Genomic DNA, 16,436 nt, shown 5'->3' on the forward strand with positions numbered 1-16,436 from the left:
CCCTCATCATCGCCAGGATGCCTTCGGGATAAAGGCGTGGCGGGAGACGTCCCCACTCCCCACGGTCTACAGGCTCCTCTGGCTCTTTCTTCCCGGGCCTGGCCTCCAACCTTCTAGCCCTCCCTCCGTCTCTGCCAAGTTAGAAAGTTTAAGAGAGAAAAGCAGTAAGAAGAGCGTGGGATGGGGCGCGCTTGTTGCGCGCATGCGCAACTTTCGGTCCTGGTCTCCTTTTGGCGCCGCGGGGCAGTGAGAGTCCATGAGAAATTTCCCGGCGGCGCGGAAGATGCGCGCCACTTCCGCTCGGGCTCCTAACAACGGGGGAGGCTGGTAACCAGGGAGGGGGGGATGGCGGAGCGGGCGCCCGAGCCCGAGGCGGAGGCGGAGGCTGAGGCGGGCGCAGGCGGGGAGGCGGCGGCCGAGGAGGGCGCGGCGGGCCGCAAGGCGCGGGGTCGGCCGCGGCTCACGGAGTCGGACCGGGCCCGGCGGCGGCTCGAGTCCCGGAAGAAGTACGACGTGCGGCGCGTGTACCTGGGCGAGGCGCACGGGCCCTGGGTGGACCTGCGGCGCCGCAGCGGCTGGAGCGACGCCAAGCTCGCCGCCTACCTCATCTCGCTGGAGCGCGGCCAGCGGAGCGGCCGCCACGGGTGAGGGGGCCCGAGGGCGGGAGGGAGCGAGGGAGGAGACGCCCCCATCCCCCGCCGAGCCTGGCCCCGCCCCTCCGCCTGGGCCCCGCCCCCGGCACCTGCGAGCCCCGCCCAGCGGCCGGCTGCCGGCCTGGGTCTCGCACTGCCGGTCCTGGGACGCGCCTGGCCCGCGGCCCCGCCTCCCCGCGCTCGGCTGCCCAATCCCGGGATGCGCCCGGCCTCTCGACCCGCCTCCGGGCGCTCGGCCCCGCCCGGGAGCTCCGCCTGCCCAATCCCGGAGCGGGCCCCACCTCCCGGCCTTCTAACTGCCCAGTCCCGGCAGGGGCGGCCCCGCCTCCCGCGGCGTCAGTGGCCCGAGGTCCCTGCTGGCCACTGTGATCTCCCAGGCCTCATCCCCTAGCAGCCCCACCATGTAGCCTGGAACTGTGACCGGACGCCCTGGACCACCCAGCCTTGCCCCTCATGAGGCTCCGGTGCCCCGCCTGGGACTGGGTGGCCCCATTCCCACAACTCCAGGCCCCGCACACCTGGAGGACCCCTCACAGTCCAGATCGCACGCCCTTAAACCTCTGGCTCCTGGGGCGCAGCTCTGCCCGGGGAGACGCAGGTGAAGAGGAAGCCCCGAGTTAGCGGCTCAGCTGGAGGGCAGAGGCCTTTGCAGAGTCTCAATCATGAGGATGAGCAGTGGATGGAATTTTTCCCTTCCTGCCTTATGCGTTGATGTGATGATTAAATGAATTACAGTACAGCAAAGGGCGTAGAACAGTGCCTGGCACATAGTGAGCGCGCCGGGTCTCAGCTGTTAGGAAGATGTCTGTTCCCCCTCGCGAGCAGTGCCGCCACAAAACCCTTGTTCTGCCCTGGTCTTTGCTTACACACATTTGCACGTTTCTCTGGGGGGAGATTCTGAGGGTCAAGAATGAACCAGAACCTGCTGAATTGTACCCACGCCCTCCCCAGGGTGGCAGGCTCGTTTATATGCCAGAGAGCAGAGCAGGAAACACTGGGCACTTAAAAAACCTGAAGCCGGTGTCCCACTGTTGGAGTTCCCGATTCAGTCTGAGTGGGGTTGCAGACCCTGGATTTTTTCCTGCAAAGCTTCCAGGGAGACCTGGTGTGTGGCTGGAGTTGAGTGCCACTGGCCACAAGGAGCCCCTGGAGGTCTCTAAGCTGAAGGTGGCATTGCAGAACCTTGGTTTGGCTGAGCCGGAGCGGCGTGGGCCTGCAGGACTGGGGCAGGGACATTGAGATGCCCCAGGTGGCGTGTGGCAAAAACCTGGCCCCGGGGGGCATGGGTAGACGAGAAAATACGCTAACCTGAGTGAGGGGTCTCCTGTGGGGAGTGGACATGACCAGAGATGGAAGGTCAGTTATTTCAGTTGTTCAGTTGTTTATAACCTGTCTTGTACCTGGAAGGATTTCAGTTCAAGGGCTATAAAACATGCACAAGAAGGCGGAAATGAAAATCAGGGTGAAAAGAGAATGGAAAAAAGGAGACACAGTGGGGCCAGGGTCAATGCTGCTGGATTGGGGCAGAAGTCACAGGGGACATGACAAGGGCAGTTTTGTGGCATGGTGAGGTAAAAACCCGACCAGAGGGCCAGCCCAGTGGCGTAGTGGTTAAGTTCGCACGCTCCACTTTGGCGGCCCGGGGTTCTCAGGTTCGGATCCTGGGCATGCACCAACGCACTGCTTGTCAAGCCATGCTGTGGCGGCATCCCGTAGAAAGTAGAGGAAGATGGGCATGGATGTTAGCCCAGGGCCAATCTTCCTCAGCAAAAAGAGGAAGGTTGGCAACGGATGTTAGCTCAGGGCTAATCTTCCTCACAAAAAAAAACACAAAAAAACAGAAAAAAACCTGACCAGAGAGGTTCAAGAGCCATGAAGAAGTGGCAATGGCAAATGGGCCATGAATTTGCCTTGGAGCTTCCTAGCAGCCAGTGGGAAAAGGGGAAACAATGGTCAATAGTAGAATTTCAAGTGTCCTTTCATTAATTTGCCTCATGGAGCTGCCATTTTAAAGGGCAGAGGGCAGAGCGTGTCTGCTGCAGACAAGCAACATAATAAAGTGTGTAGTATGTGTGAGAGTGATAGAGGCTGTGGAAAAAACAAAGGTGAAATAGGGAAAGAGGAATGAGGAGTGTGAGCTGGAAGTTTAAATAGGGTGTCAGGGTGGGCCACACTGAGAAGACAGCATTTGAGTAAAGACCTGAGGGAGGCCAGGGAGAGCCGTGCAGATACTCAGGGGAAGAGTGTTCAAGGAGGAAGGAAAAGCAAGTACAAAGACCCTGAGGCAGGACCCTGCCTGGTGTGTACATGGGATAGCGAGGAGGTCCGTGTGGTTGGAGCAACATGAGTGAGGGAGAGGAGTGGGAGAAGACGAAGACGGGGAGGTGACAGGGCAGGGAGGTGACAGGGCCTTGTGTGCTGCAGGGAGGACTCTGGTTTTTCCTGCCAGTGAAGTGGGAGCCTTGGTAGGAATCTTTTCTTTAGCGCAGAATTTTGAACAGAGAAGTCCCATGTCTGGCTTAGATTTTAAAAGCAGCGCTCTCCAGCGTGTGTGGCAGTTGGAATGGGCGGGGTGTGAGTTGAAACAAGGTGGGCCAAGAGTTGGCGGTCACGAAAGCCGGGGATGGTTCAAGGAGGGTGGCTCTACTGTTCTCTCTAACTTTGTGTGGGGTCGAATTTTTCTTTTTACATCTTAAAATCTTAACGAGAAAAATCAAAAGAATCCTACTGACACCTCTGCTGAGACTGTGGGGGGAGAGCAGGAAGGAGGCGACTGCGCTGGTCCCCGTGAGCGGTGGCGGGGCTGGGCCCGGGCGGGGACCCAAGGAGGTGGTTCAGGTTCGGGCCAACAGAGTTTGCTGATGGGTGGATTAAGAGATGCCCCAGGTTTGGGTTGAGCACCCAGGAAGTTGCAGTTGCTGTTAACTGAGAAGGGACAGGTTGGGGGGCAAGGTGACAGCTGGCGTGTGAGATGCCTGGGAGGCCCCTGGGGGGGGTGTCGGGGAGGATGTGGGGGTGGTGCTGTGAGGAGAGGGCCAGGCAGGGAATCCGAATGTGGGAGTTGCCAGGGTGGTGATGGTTTGTATGATGATGGGGGTTACCAAGGGGCCCCGTGTAGACGGAGCCCGTGAACCCGGCACTGCTCTCCGTGCTTGGAGAAGTCGGGGAGATGAGGGAGAAGCCGGCAGAGGAGCCGGCGAGGGCTGCGTCCCGGAGGCCAAGGGAAGGATCGAGATCTGCGCTGAGCGAGGTGGCCTCCCTGGTGGCCATAACCGGTCAGCTCACAACCTGTTTTTGTTGAGAAAACCCCTGACTGCAGGGGTTCAAGGGAGATGGAGGAGAGGACGTGGGGACCGCAAGTGTAGACAGCTCGGGCACAGTGGCAGAGGGATGGGGCGGAAGGTGGTCGGGAAGGGGCTCAAGATCATTTTGTTCCAAGACGGAAGAAATACTAGTGTGTTTGAGTGGGGGGGAATGATGGAGTCCAGAGTGAACAAAGGCAGAGGAGGGCGAGGGAGGGATGCTGGGGCCCTATCTGGAGGCTGGCCACCGAGAGGAAAGCACGGCCAGGCCCCCGAGAAGCCCCGGCAACTGCTGTCCTCAAACCAGGTGGCCACCAAGGTGGCAGAAGTTGGAGAAGTGGGCAGGGGCGGGAAGGTTTGTGGAGAAACTGCTGCGTTAGGGTCAGGGGGTGGCCTGACCTCGGTTGATCCCCACAGTGACTCTGTATCAGAGGTACTGCCATTATCCCACTTCACAGATGAGGAAACTGAGGCTCAGAGGGCACACGACCTGCTTGAGGTCACACAGCCAGTCGATCGCGGAAACGAGACTTGAACTCGGATCTGAGTGACATCAAGGCTGTCCCCGCCACAAAGTGGCCTTCCCAGCACCCCAGCCACGGCGAGGCCACGGGTGGGCGGAGGTGGCCGCGGCGTTTGGACTGGGGTGTGGCTGAGGGTCTGGGCAGCCAGCCTGGCCCCTTGCAGAGGAGGGGATGAGGCTCGTGGGATGGGCGAGGGGGAGCAGAGCCCCGGGCAGAGGGCAGAGCCTGGGGCAGGAGGGACAGAGGAACCCCAGCTGCTGTCCCGGGACTAGACGTGGGGTGTGGGGGCTGAGAATTGTCATCAGGCTGGGCAGGGGTCGGGCGGGGTGGACGGTGGAGCTGACGAGACCCTGGACTGGCTGTGGCGAGAGCGTGGCCGGGGCCACGGCGGGGAGGCCGGTGTCCCAGGCCTGTCCCTGGCCCCGTGATGACACTGATGATCGCCCTGATCACTGCTGCCCTTTGCTGAGCGATGCCTGATTGCCAGGGGCCGCACCAAGCTCTTTACAATGCACGTAACCTCATGCCGGCCCCCCGAGGGCGGTGTGTTATGACCCCACGCTACAGGTGAGGAAACTGAGGCACAGGGAGGCAAGCTCACTCACCCAGGGTCGCTCCCCGAGGCCTTGGCTCACCGGGGTGCTGGGCCCCAGCCAGAGGGGGGGAGGCCCCAAGGCAGGTGGGCGTGATGGCCGGGGTGTTGGGGCCTGGGCTGGCTGCAGGGGCAGGACTGCCGGGGCTGAGGGGCACAGTGCCTGGGGTCCGTGTAGAGCAGGCATTTAGGCTCGGAGTAGGGCCCTCAGCGCACCAGCCCTCCAGGCTGGTCTGACTGTCTTCCCAGGGCTTGGGCAGCCTCAGGGGGCAGGACCTGGATAGGGTGGCGCAGGTTCTGTGCTGTGTCACCAGCCACCGCAGACAGTGGCTTCAAACCACACACCCTGGTCATCGCACGTTTCTGCGGGTCAGGAGTCCGGCACACTCCAGCTGGGTCCTCAGCTCAGGTCTCACAGGTGGAAATCCGGGTACCAGCCAGCTGCACCTTCTCCTAGAGACTCAGCCAGGGAGAGATCTGCTTCCAGACTCCCTCCCAGTGTTGGCAGAAATCACATCTTCGGGGTCGGAGGGCTGACATCCCCGCTGTCTTGCTGGCTGTCGGCCAGGACTGCTCTCAGCTCCTGGAGGCCGTCTCAGGTCCTTGCCACGTGGCCCCTCATCGGCCCCCTCACATTCTCAGCCTCAGTCTCTGACATCAGCAAGGCCCTTTTAAGGGCACCCCTGATTAGGTCAGGCCCACCTCCATAGGCTCTCTCTTGGTGAATTCCAAGTCAGCTGGCCGGGGAGTGGTATCCGTCGTATTCACAGGCCCGCCACACTCATGGAGAGAGGATTATACAGGGCATGTGCCCCGAGGGTGGGAATCGTGGGGCCGGCTTGGAATTCTGCACACCACACCGACCTCCTGGACCCCTTTTCTGACCTCTCGCTCCCTGGCCACGGGACCCAGGGCAGGTGGCCTCGCCCCTCTGAGCCTCAGTTTCCCACTCTGTGAGGTGGGTGATGCTACTAGACGCCCCCCCAAGGTTGGTGTCCATGGTGTTGTGAGCCCAGGGGAAGGGCCACGAGAAATGCAACAGGCCGGAAAATAAGCTAAAATTCTGGCCTGAACCAGGAGGAGCAGAAGCCCGAGCTGCTGTCATTGTCATCTGTCAGGCCCTGCGCTCAGTCTCCTGCCTCTCTCTGTTACAGGAAGCCTTGGGAGCAAGTCCCCAAAAAGCCGAAGCGGAAGAAACGTAAGTTGGGCCACAGTCAGGGGGGGCAGGAGTCATCCGTCTGATGGCCCTTCCCTCGTTTGTGATTTCTGGTCCTTCTCTCGGCGACCGTTAGTCTCGAGGGAGAGACGGGACAGGCTGAGCAGGGCCGGGAAGGGGTGGAGGGGCACTGGGGCTGGAGGGGGGCGCTGACCCAGCCCCCCGGGGTGCTCTCCTCTTCGGCTCGCGCAGAAAGGCTGAGTCGCGGCCCCAGGCCACACAGCCGGCAGACCAGGTCCAGTGTGTCCCGAGGGGTGCCCGTGGCTCCTCCGCTCCCCTGCCCGGTGCATGGGAGTCGGCCAGGGGAGAGCCGGGCAGAGCAGAGGGGGCAGCTTGTGCCAAGGCCAGGAGGGCAGGTGGCGTGCCAGACTCGAGGGGATCAGGCGTAGGCGGTCAGAGCGGCGGCCTGGAGCATGTCCCCCCTCTGTGACCTCTGAGCCCCGGGGCTGGGGGTCTCAGGCCGTGTCCAGCAGGGGGAGGGCCAGCGCTCGGGGGACAGCTGTCTGGTGGCAGTGAGCCCCTCCCCTTTTCAGTTCTCGGAGGCAGGGGCCGAGCTGAGGCTGTGACCCCCAAATCCCAGAGGGGTGGGCAGTGAGATAAGGTGGCAAGTCCCGGCTGGAGAGGGGGCTGCTGGTGGGGCCCTCATGGTCGTCACTGGGTTGGAGGCCCAAGGTCCTCTCCTGGGCATCCTCATCTCCCAGCCTGGAGGGTTGAGAGCGCACCTTCCTGCCTCTCAGCCGCGGGACCAGGAGCATCACACGTATGGCAGGAGCCATTTCTCGGGCACTCGCAGCGTGCCCCGCCCTGGTCGGTGCCCTGTCAGTGTCTTCACTCCCTAACCTCCTCCCTGGCAGCCCTCAGGAAATGGGGACCCTTATTCTCCCCTGGCCCAGAGCCGGCAACTGAGGTTCAGAGAAGCCAAGACACTTGCTGGGAGACACCCAGCTAGGAAATGGCAGAGCCAGGATTCCAACCCTGGCGGTCTGGCTCCACTGTGCCCACCCCCTCGAAGCATTCCGTCATCCAGCAGCCCCTACTGTGTGCGAGGCCCTGTGTCAGCACTGGGGACACAGAAGGAACAACAGAGTTGAATGCCCTGCCACTGGGGAGCTGATGGTCTAGTGGGGGAGACACAGTAACATGGAAACAAAAACCATGATGGTATCTAGGTGCTGCCTGGAGAGAAAGGGCAGCAAGTCAGGTCGGCTCCAAGGACAGCAGGGAGGACATGGTAGACTGAGTGAAGGTGGGGGCAAGGCAGTTCCCTGGAGGAAGAGGACGCAGCCTGTGCAAAGGCCCTGAGGCAGGACCATGCCTGGCTCGTTTGAGGAACAGGGAGGAGGCCATGTGGCTGGAGTGGAGTGAGAAGGGGAAGCGTGGCAGGAGGTGACGGGGCCTTGTGGACCTCGGGGAGGACTTGGGCTTTGCCTCCCAGTGAGGTGAGTGCCCTGTGGATTCCAAGCCGAGGAGGGATGCGACCTGACTCGAGTGCTCACGGGCGCCCTCTGGCGGCTGTGGGGGCAGCTAGACTGTAGCGGGGAGCGAGGGTGGGAGCAGAGAGCCCAAGCCAGAGGGACCGAGGTGGTCCAGGCTGGAGACGGTGACTTGAGGAGGATGGCTATAACAATCACGAGCGCTACTGCGTACCCACTCACCCAGGGAGGACGGTCTGGCCAGTCTGTGCTCCCCAGGGTGGGTCTCAGCGTCCGACACCCGGGCATAGGCCGGGTGGGTTCCCTGGGCGGAGCCCGCCCTGACGGCGCGGCCCGTGTGCGCAGGGCGGCGGCGGAACGTGAACTGCCTGAAGAACGTGGTCATCTGGTACGAGGACCACAGGCACCGCTGCCCCTACGAGCCGCACCTGGCCGAGCTGGACCCCACCTTCGGCCTCTACACCACGGCCGTGTGGCAGTGCGAGGCCGGCCACCGGTACTTCCAGGACCTCCACTCGCCGCTGAAGCCGCTCAGCGACTCGGACCCCGACAGCGACAGAGGTGGGTCCGCGGGGCGGGGCGCGGCGCACAGCGGGGGCTCTGCAGCGCCTCTGGGGGGTCGCCCTGGGCTCCCTGCCCTCCTGGGTCATCACGGCCACCAGAAAGGCAGTGGCGCGGGACGGACTTGCAATCTTGAGTCCTTATGGAGCCCAGAAGGCGGTCCCCCTCTTACAGAGGGACAGCTGAGGCCGGGTGTGGGCAGGGCTGGGGTCCGGGGAGGGGCAGTGGGCCTCAGACTCGCTAGGGCGGTGCTGTTCTCCTAGCCCCTTCCTCCACCTTTATTTCTTCTGGATCTATCTTGGTTCCGGGTCTGTCTCTAACAGTCTTATCCTCTTTCCCTCTCTCCAGCCTGTTCTCCTTACTCCCCATCTCTCCGCGAATCTCCCTGTCCCTGCCCCTCTCCTGCCATCCCCTGTTGGTCACACTCGTGGGCTGGCTGCCCACTGAGGACTGGGAGGACCCAGGTGGCCCTGGTGGGGGAGTAGAGGGGCGCTGAGGGGCTGCCCGCCTGCCTCCGGGGCTTGGTGTCAGCCAGGAGGAGCGTGGGACCTGCTGCCAGCCGCCCTGCAGGGCAGAGGTTGGGGACAGTCACCAGGGCTGAGCCCGCGCTGGCAGGCGTCTCGGAGCAGGTGGCGTCCCAGCTGGCCGAGGGGAAGCCGTGGGCGAGAGGTGATCCGGGAGGGCACCCCGGCCAATGGCTGTCCCGTTGGGCGTCGGCCAGGCTCCTAGCATGCAGACCACCCCTCGGCCATCCTGTCCGGCGCCCCTCTCCAGGCTGCACCCCAAACCACGCTGAGTTCTCCCCACAGCTGGTCATCAGCCCTGCTTAGCAGTCGAGGAAACTGAGGCCCTGGGAGTAACGTACCTGGCCCATCTGGTGATGGGTCAGGCTGGGATGGGGTGGCACCCAGAGATGCCCCCTGGGACCCCAACCCCACCTTGACACTAGCGGCTGCCGGCTCTGGGCTCTGGGGAGTGAACGCTGGGATCCATCAGCTGGGTCTGCTCTGGGCGCTGGGGGGCCGTGGCTGCGTCCCTGTCCCAGCGCTGTTCCCTCAGCAGACCCGTATCAGCCCTGAGCCTCGGGTGGCCCTGCCCCCTCACTCAGAGGACTTCCCGCCAGGACTGGGAGGCCGGGGGCGCACGGCCCTTTCTGTGGTTAGTGTTATCATCATCGGGAGAGAAGTCCAGGGTTGGCCTTAACAGCCGGGCCCAGACGCACGCCCTGGCTGCACACCCTGGCCGTACCCCCAACCCGCAGTGACTGCCCCTCCTTCAGGGTGGAGCCAGGGGTCAGGCCCCTGCAGATTGCAGGGTGTTAAGAGGAGCCGCCCTGGCCGGGAGGCAGGGATGGGGCATTAGGATGCTAATGATAGCTGGAAAGTGGACGGGGGCTCACTCCAGCTAGGTGCTGGGTTAAGCCCTTTATGCGTATTCACTCATTAAATACCCCGAGGTAGGTGCCGCGTTATCCCCAGGCCCAGAGAGGTTACCTGAGGCGCCTGCGTTCACACAGCTAGAGGAGTGGGCACCGGGATCCCCTGGCGGTCTGGCTCCGGAGCCTGCGCCCTCCACATGCCCCTTGGGGGGGGACACGTCGTCCCCAGCCAGCATCCCCCAGCTGTGTCCCAAGTGTGTGACGTAAGGGCCAGGCCTTCACTTTTCCCTTCCCCCGTTTCTCCATGTGTGTGGACATTAGCACCAATGCCCTGGTCAGGTGTCCTTCCCTGGGGCCTTTGTCACAACCTGGGCCTGAGATGTGTTTGTTTTTGCAAACGTGCGCTCTCTGTGTACCAGAGGCCTGTGCACAGGGACGCCGTCCTTGTGGAGTTTATGGTCCAGAGGGGAAGCAGACAGTAAACAAGATAAACAAGTAAAATTTAGAGTCCCCTGGAAGGTGGTAAGTATTTGGGGAGGACATAAAGAAGAGAAAAATATGGTATTTGAGACAAGGTGGTCAGAGAAGTTCTCCCTGAAAAATACTGTTTGATGAAGGGCCTGATGGAGGCGAGGGAGAGAGCCCACAAAGGTGTCAGAGAGAAGAGGCTTCAGGCAGAGCCAATGGCAAGTGAAAAGACCCTGAGGCACGAACCTGCTTCATGTTCCTCAGCACAGGAGGGAAGCCAGTGGGGCTGGAGGGGAGGCAAGGGCTGGAGGTGACAGGTGTGGCGGGGGTGCAGATATGCAGGCCATGTGGCCGTGGTGAGGGCTTGGCTGCTCCGCCAAGTGAGTTGGGAAGGGTATTAACTGTGGTAAAGCCAGCTGCTGAAACAGACACGCCCCAGCTCTTGTGACCCAGCGTGGTACTTTGGTTCCCACTGGACACGAAGTCGAGTGCTCCCAGCCCGCACGCTGTCTTCCATCCCAGGTCCCAGGTGCTTTCCGTCCTGTGGCTCCAGCCTCCTGAGTCCTGGCTGCCTGCTGGGCACAGAGATGTGGAAGCTCCGTCACTTCCACTCACACCCCACTGGGACGCAGCTGTATGGCCACACCTATCTGCAAGGGATGCTGGGAAATGTAGACCACCCGGGTGCCAGGAGGAAGAGAGGGGTTTGCTGAGCAGCCAGCCTGTCTCTTCCATAGGAAGTGATGAGCGGGTTCTCAGTCGAGGAGGGACGTGAGCTGAGCAGGTGTTCACAGGCTCCTCTGGCCCCAGTGAGGAGGACAGACAGTGGGGGCGAGGGTGGGAGCCGGGGGACCACGGAGCGGGGACCGCATGGTCCTGGCAGGGGGATGAGGGGGCTGTGACCAGGGTACCCAGGGAGCTGGGAGGAGCCGTCGGCCTGCGGATGAATTTCGGATGAGGCGCCAACAGGTTGTGCTGACAGATTGGAAGTGGGTGTGAGAGAGAAGTCAGGTAGCCCCGGGACTTTGGCCTGAGCAGCTGGAAGGACAGACAGAGCTGCCATCGGCTGAGGCGGGGGGGCACATCCATGAGCGGTGCGGGCTCTCGCTGAGGGAAGACTCAGAGCCCAGGGTTGCTGAGCGGAGTCTGAGGTGCCTGTGAGACCCCCGGGGGCAGCAGAGGAGGCAGTGGGACGCGAGAGTCCGCAGCTCCACGGGAGGTCCTGGCGGGAGCCGTCCCCATGGAGGCCCCACGGTTTGGGTGGCGGCGATACCCCAAAAATCAACATTGCCTCTTTGTCCTGGTTCCTGGCACCGAGCTCCTAAAACCCGTGGAATTTCCCAGGTGAAAGGAATGTTTGTCGTTACTCATCATGAGCCCTTTCCCAGGGCGCCCCTTTGAACAGACCTGCGTCTGTGCTAATGGGGCCACTCAGGCAGGGGCCCCTAGATAGCTTTAGGGTGGGGGCTGGTCACCAGGAAGACCAAACACGTGATGAGAGGGAGGAACCTCTCAGCCCCACCCCCACCCCTGGGGAGTGGACGGGGCTGGAGATGGGGTGATAAAAACTCTTGAACAGGGAGATTCCGAGAGCTTCCGGGTTGGTGACCACCTCGAGGTGCTGGGAGGGTGCCCCCCCCATACCTTGTCCTACATATCTCTCCTATCTGGCTGTTGCTGAGTCGTATCCTTTATAATAAAACTGTAATCAGAAGCAGAGCACTTTGCTGAGTTCTGTGAGTTGTTCTAGCATGTTATGAAACCTGAGGAGGGGTCGTGGGACCCCCAACTTATAGCAGAAGTAGGGGTGGCCCGGGACTTGCGACTGGCATCTGAAGCAGGGGCAGTCTTGTGGGACTGAACCTTCTCACGGGGTCTGCGCTCTCTCCAGGCAGACGGGGTCAGAACTGGGGTGACCTGTCGGACGGTATTGAACATCGTGGGCCTGGCCGAGACCTGGGTGGAGGGACTGAGGGGAGGCCCTGGCCTGAGCCTTCCGGACCCCTAAGAACACAAGAGGCTGAGAGGGAGCCGCCAGGAAGGGCCTGGAAACCAGAGTGCGGGTCTGGAGGCTGAGGGAGGAGGGCGTCTCCGACGATGGGGACGCAGAGCTGAGCGCTGTTGGTGGCAGTGGGGGCGTCCCAGCGCCCAGCCCCTTGTGAGCCACCGACAATACCAGCGGCCACTGCTGTAACCGCCCTCTCCTCTGTCACCACAGTGGGCAATGGCCTGGTGGCCGGCAGCTCCGACTCGTCCGGCTCCGGCTCTGACTCCGAGGAGCCCCCTGAGGGTCAGCCGGCCAAGGTGACAGCGGCCGCGGCAGCAGTCACCCCGGTCAGCCCAGCGGGCAGCAGCGGGCTCATCACGCAGGAGGGCGTGCACATCCCCTTCGACGTGCACCACGTGGAGAGCCTGGCTGAGCAGGGCACCCCGCTGTGCCCCAACCCGGCGGGCGGCGGGCCCGAGGCCCTGGAGACGGTGGTGTGTGTGCCCGTGCCTGTGCAGGTGGGCCCCGGCCCTGGCAGCCTCTTCGAGAACATGCCCCAGGAGGCACTGGGCGAGGTGGTGGCAAGCTGTCCCATGCCCGGCATGGTGCCCGGCTCGCAGGTGATCATCATCGCGGGCCCCGGCTACGACGCCCTCACGGCCGAGGGCATCCACCTCAACGTGGCAGCGGGCAGCGGGGCCCCCGCTGGGGGCCTGGGCGATGAGGTGCCCTGCGCCATGATGGAGGGTGTGGCGGCCTACACGCAGATGGAGCCCGAGGGCAGCCAGCCTGGCACCGTGGACCCCGCCGCCATGGCAGGCGTCGAGACCAAGAAAGGTCTGGGGGCTGTGCTGTCTGGGGGCTGCGGTGGGGCCTGGGAGGGGGAGGGCGAGGAGGCGCCCCGAGTGGGCTCCGGACAGCCTTAGTCCCACGGCCACCCGCCCCGTGTCCACCCCTAGAGAAGGAGGGCCTGTACACGCTCAAGAAGGAGGAGGAGGAGCCGGTGGCCCCGGAGCTGGCTGAGCTGGCGGCCACAGCGCCTGAGAGCGCAGAGCCCGAGGCCGCGGCGGACGGGGAGGAGCTGGACGGCAGCGACATGTCGGCCATCATCTACGAGATCCCCAAGGAGCCCGAGAAGTGGGTGCCGGGGCGGGGGGCAGGGACGGGGAGCGGCCGTGGGCCCACGCCCGCCTGTGTGGGAGCCCCGACGCCACCGCCCTTCCCCTCCAGGAGGCGGCGGAGCAAGCGGGCGCGGGTGACGGACGCCGACGGCCTGCTCGAGATGTTCCACTGCCCCTACGAGGGCTGCAGCCAGGTCTACGTGGCCCTTAGCAGCTTCCAGGTGAGGCCGCCACCCACGCGCGCTGCGCGGGGCCTGCTGCTGTGTCCGGCGGCCTGTGCGCTGGGGTCTGGGCGGCCTGGCTCGTGGAGGACCCCACCGGGCCCGGGGGGCAGGTGTCGCCTCTGTGCCCTCCCTTCCTGCTCTCCGCCCACCGCCCCGCCTCAAGCAGCGCCCACCTCCCTCTGCACACCCGCTGGCTGCTGGTCTTGGCTGCCCTCTCCAGCCGCCCCTGCGCTGGTCCAGGCCCCCGTCCGCTTAGGACGCCCCTCCAGCAGGAAGCCCACCCTCGTCCCCCAGGGCCGCTGGGGCCTGTGAGCCCCAGGTCTCTGCCCCGCCAGGACGTCCTGCAGTTTGCCCTCTAGAGCCTGGACAGGATGCCCCGAGGGCAGGGACGGGGTCTTGTCGTGTCCCCACCCCCGGCACAGCAGGCGGCACCAGTGGGCCTTGAATTTGCCGAGTCATGTTCTCATTAAGTGAGGATTGAGCCCCTGCCGGGTGCCAGGCCTGATGCTGGGCGCTGGAGCTGCAGTGCTCCTCGTGAGTTAAAGAAGGAAGGGCTGGGGGGCTGCCTGCTCCAGGCCCTGGGGGCAGCGTAGCACCGTGGAGAGAGCCCCGCTGTGGCGCCCACAGCCCTGGGATCCAGGCCCAGCCCTGCCTCAGACCACGCCACGGAGACTCAGTTTCCACATCCATAAGCTGGGCTAACAGCCGGACTCTTTGACATATTAATGCCCCAGTCCAGAGCCGGGCTGTAGCAGGGGCTCTGAAAAGCTGCTCTGGGACCCCGTGGTGCCCCTGGGCCCCAGCTGGGAGCTGGGAGTCCCTCCCGAGAGCAAGCGCTCCCCTCTTCCCTCCTGCAGGGAGGCTGGCCTCCCAGCTGCCCTTGGTCTGTCCCCACCCTGGAGAGCCCCAGAGGTGGGCCCCTAGCACCCACAGCCCCGCTCCTGCCCCTCTCACTTCCAGAACCACGTGAACCTCGTGCATCGGAAAGGGAAGACCAAAGTGTGTCCCCACCCCGGCTGCGGCAAGAAGTTCTATTTGTCCAACCACCTGCGGCGACACATGATCATCCACTCAGGTCAGGCTGGGGGCGGGGCTGGCAGCTCAGGGGCGCAGGGCCTGGGAGCCAGGGCAGGGGCAGGTGGGGCGATGCCCGGGCACGGGACTGCCCTTCTTGGAGCCTCCCCTGTGCCCTCACCTGGGCTGCTGTGAGATGGTGGAAGTAAAGCCCTTAACATGGCGCCTCCCCAGGGCTCTTGAAGTGGAGCTGCACGAGTCACAGTGACACGGACTGTTATAAACCCCATGGAGCAGGGCAGGGGCCGGCTGTCTCTTCCCCAGCTGGGGGGCCCTCGGCCTCCCCACTCCCATGAGCAGGTCTCGTGTGGAAGTTGTTCCAGCGCTGAGGGGGCACAGTGGACCCCCCCAGATGGGCACGGTGGGGAGCAGACCTGTTTCCCCTCGTGGCAGAGACGTGGGTCTTCTACTCCAAGTACCTCCCTGACCCAGAGCCAGCTGCGAACACGGTGGAGAGCCGTGGTGGCTGGGCCTGGCGGGAGGGGGCACAGCTTCAGATTTTTCGAGAGGCTGGAACTTTGGATTTTTCTGTGAAATCGCCCCGAAGTTCAAATATTGGCGTCAAGTTCAGACCCATCTTGGCTTGGCAGTTCGCACCCTGTGCCCCACGTTCCAGCTCTGCCCGGGCGCCTGCGCGGGAGCCCATGCGGGGCGGGGAGCGCACTTCGCATTAGCTGCTGTCGTGACTGCAGGCGGCACTGGCGCCCGGAGGATGTGGGGATGGCTCTGCCTGCGCCCAGAGGCCCGGGAGACTCGGGGAGACGGGCCCCCAGCCCGTCCGCGAACGGCGGTCCTCAGCCCCGCGTCTCCCCCAGGTGTCCGGGAATTCACCTGCGAAACCTGCGGCAAGTCCTTCAAGAGGAAGAACCACCTGGAGGTCCACCGGCGCACGCACACCGGCGAGACGCCCCTGCAGTGAGTGAGGGCTTCCCGTCGGGGGGCGGTGGCTGGAGGGAGGGGCCCGGGGCTGGACCGGGGGGGCGGTCCCAGGGCGGGCTGCACGTGCGCTCCCCGCCCGGCCGGCCCCGCCCCCTGACCCGCCCGGGCGCGGCGGCCCGGCAGGTGCGAGATCTGCGGCTACCAGTGCCGGCAGCGCGCGTCGCTCAACTGGCACATGAAGAAGCACACGGCCGAGGTGCAGTACAACTTCACGTGCGAGCGCTGCGGCAAGCGCTTCGAGAAGCTGGACAGTGTCAAGTTCCACACGCTCAAGAGCCACCCGGACCACAAGCCCGCCTGACCGCCCGCCCGCTGCCCGCCGCCCGCCCCTATTTATTCGTCCGCTCGGACGCCACGCCCGGGCCCGCCCGGACAGGCGCCGGGGCCGCCCGCGCCGCAGGCCGGAAGGGGGCGCCCCCGCCCCGCCCCAGGGCTGGGCCCCCGGGGCAGGGCCCCCAACCCGCCCCGCCTCCGGAGCGGGCGCCTGGGGCCGCGCTGCTGGAACTGTGTCGAGAGAGAGAGCAAGATTAAAGAGTGAGAAAGGAGATGCCCTTCCCCCAGGCCTGGATGATTTGGGGGGGCCGGGCGCCTCTCTGTCTCCGACCTGGTCCCTTCCTGAGCAAGGCCGGGACGGAGCGGGGAGACATGCCCCTATATGCCCGCAGGGCCCTTTCCTGTCAGCCTCTGCTACCTCACCAAGCAACCCCCAACACGCCTTCCTCGCACAGGGTCAGGGGTAGGGGGTTGGAGGCCCAGAGAGGCCCCTGGACATCGCCCAGAACTCGATCCTGATGCTCACTCCCCATCCTCAGCGCAGGGACCAGTTGGGGAGACGTTCAGCGAACCCCTAAATGAGACATCTACAGCTGTGACAAGCGCCGTGCAGAACAGAGAGTGATATATTAGTTTCTGGGAGTGATGTTTAGGTCGGTGGTCAGGGAGGGCCTCTCTGAGGAGGTGGCGT

At 63.9% G+C, this 16,436-nt stretch overlaps 1 protein-coding gene across 2 annotated transcripts; it reads left to right on the top strand.

Annotated features, from left to right (window-relative positions):
• Window positions 1-345: 345 nt before the first annotated feature.
• On the top strand, window positions 346-16,275 carry ZNF653 (zinc finger protein 653). Of its 2 annotated transcripts, XM_058525637.1 has the most exons (9): window positions 346-644; window positions 6,226-6,269; window positions 8,066-8,281; window positions 12,346-12,951; window positions 13,074-13,251; window positions 13,345-13,456; window positions 14,420-14,534; window positions 15,349-15,448; window positions 15,596-16,275. In XM_058525637.1, exons 1-9 carry the CDS (start codon window positions 346-348, stop codon window positions 15,771-15,773), a joined length of 1,848 nt encoding a protein of 615 aa, XP_058381620.1. In that variant the 3' UTR covers window positions 15,774-16,275. The 2 variants fall into 2 exon arrangements, with proteins under 2 accessions (XP_058381620.1, XP_058381621.1); XM_058525638.1 differs by lacking the exons at window positions 15,349-15,448; window positions 15,596-16,275 and adding an exon at window positions 14,708-15,118.
• Window positions 16,276-16,436: the final 161 nt, after the last annotated feature.

The sequence above is a fragment of the Diceros bicornis genome, chromosome 30, assembly GCF_020826845.1.
Source record: "Diceros bicornis minor isolate mBicDic1 chromosome 30, mDicBic1.mat.cur, whole genome shotgun sequence".
NCBI classification, from domain to species: Eukaryota; Metazoa; Chordata; class Mammalia; order Perissodactyla; family Rhinocerotidae; genus Diceros; species Diceros bicornis.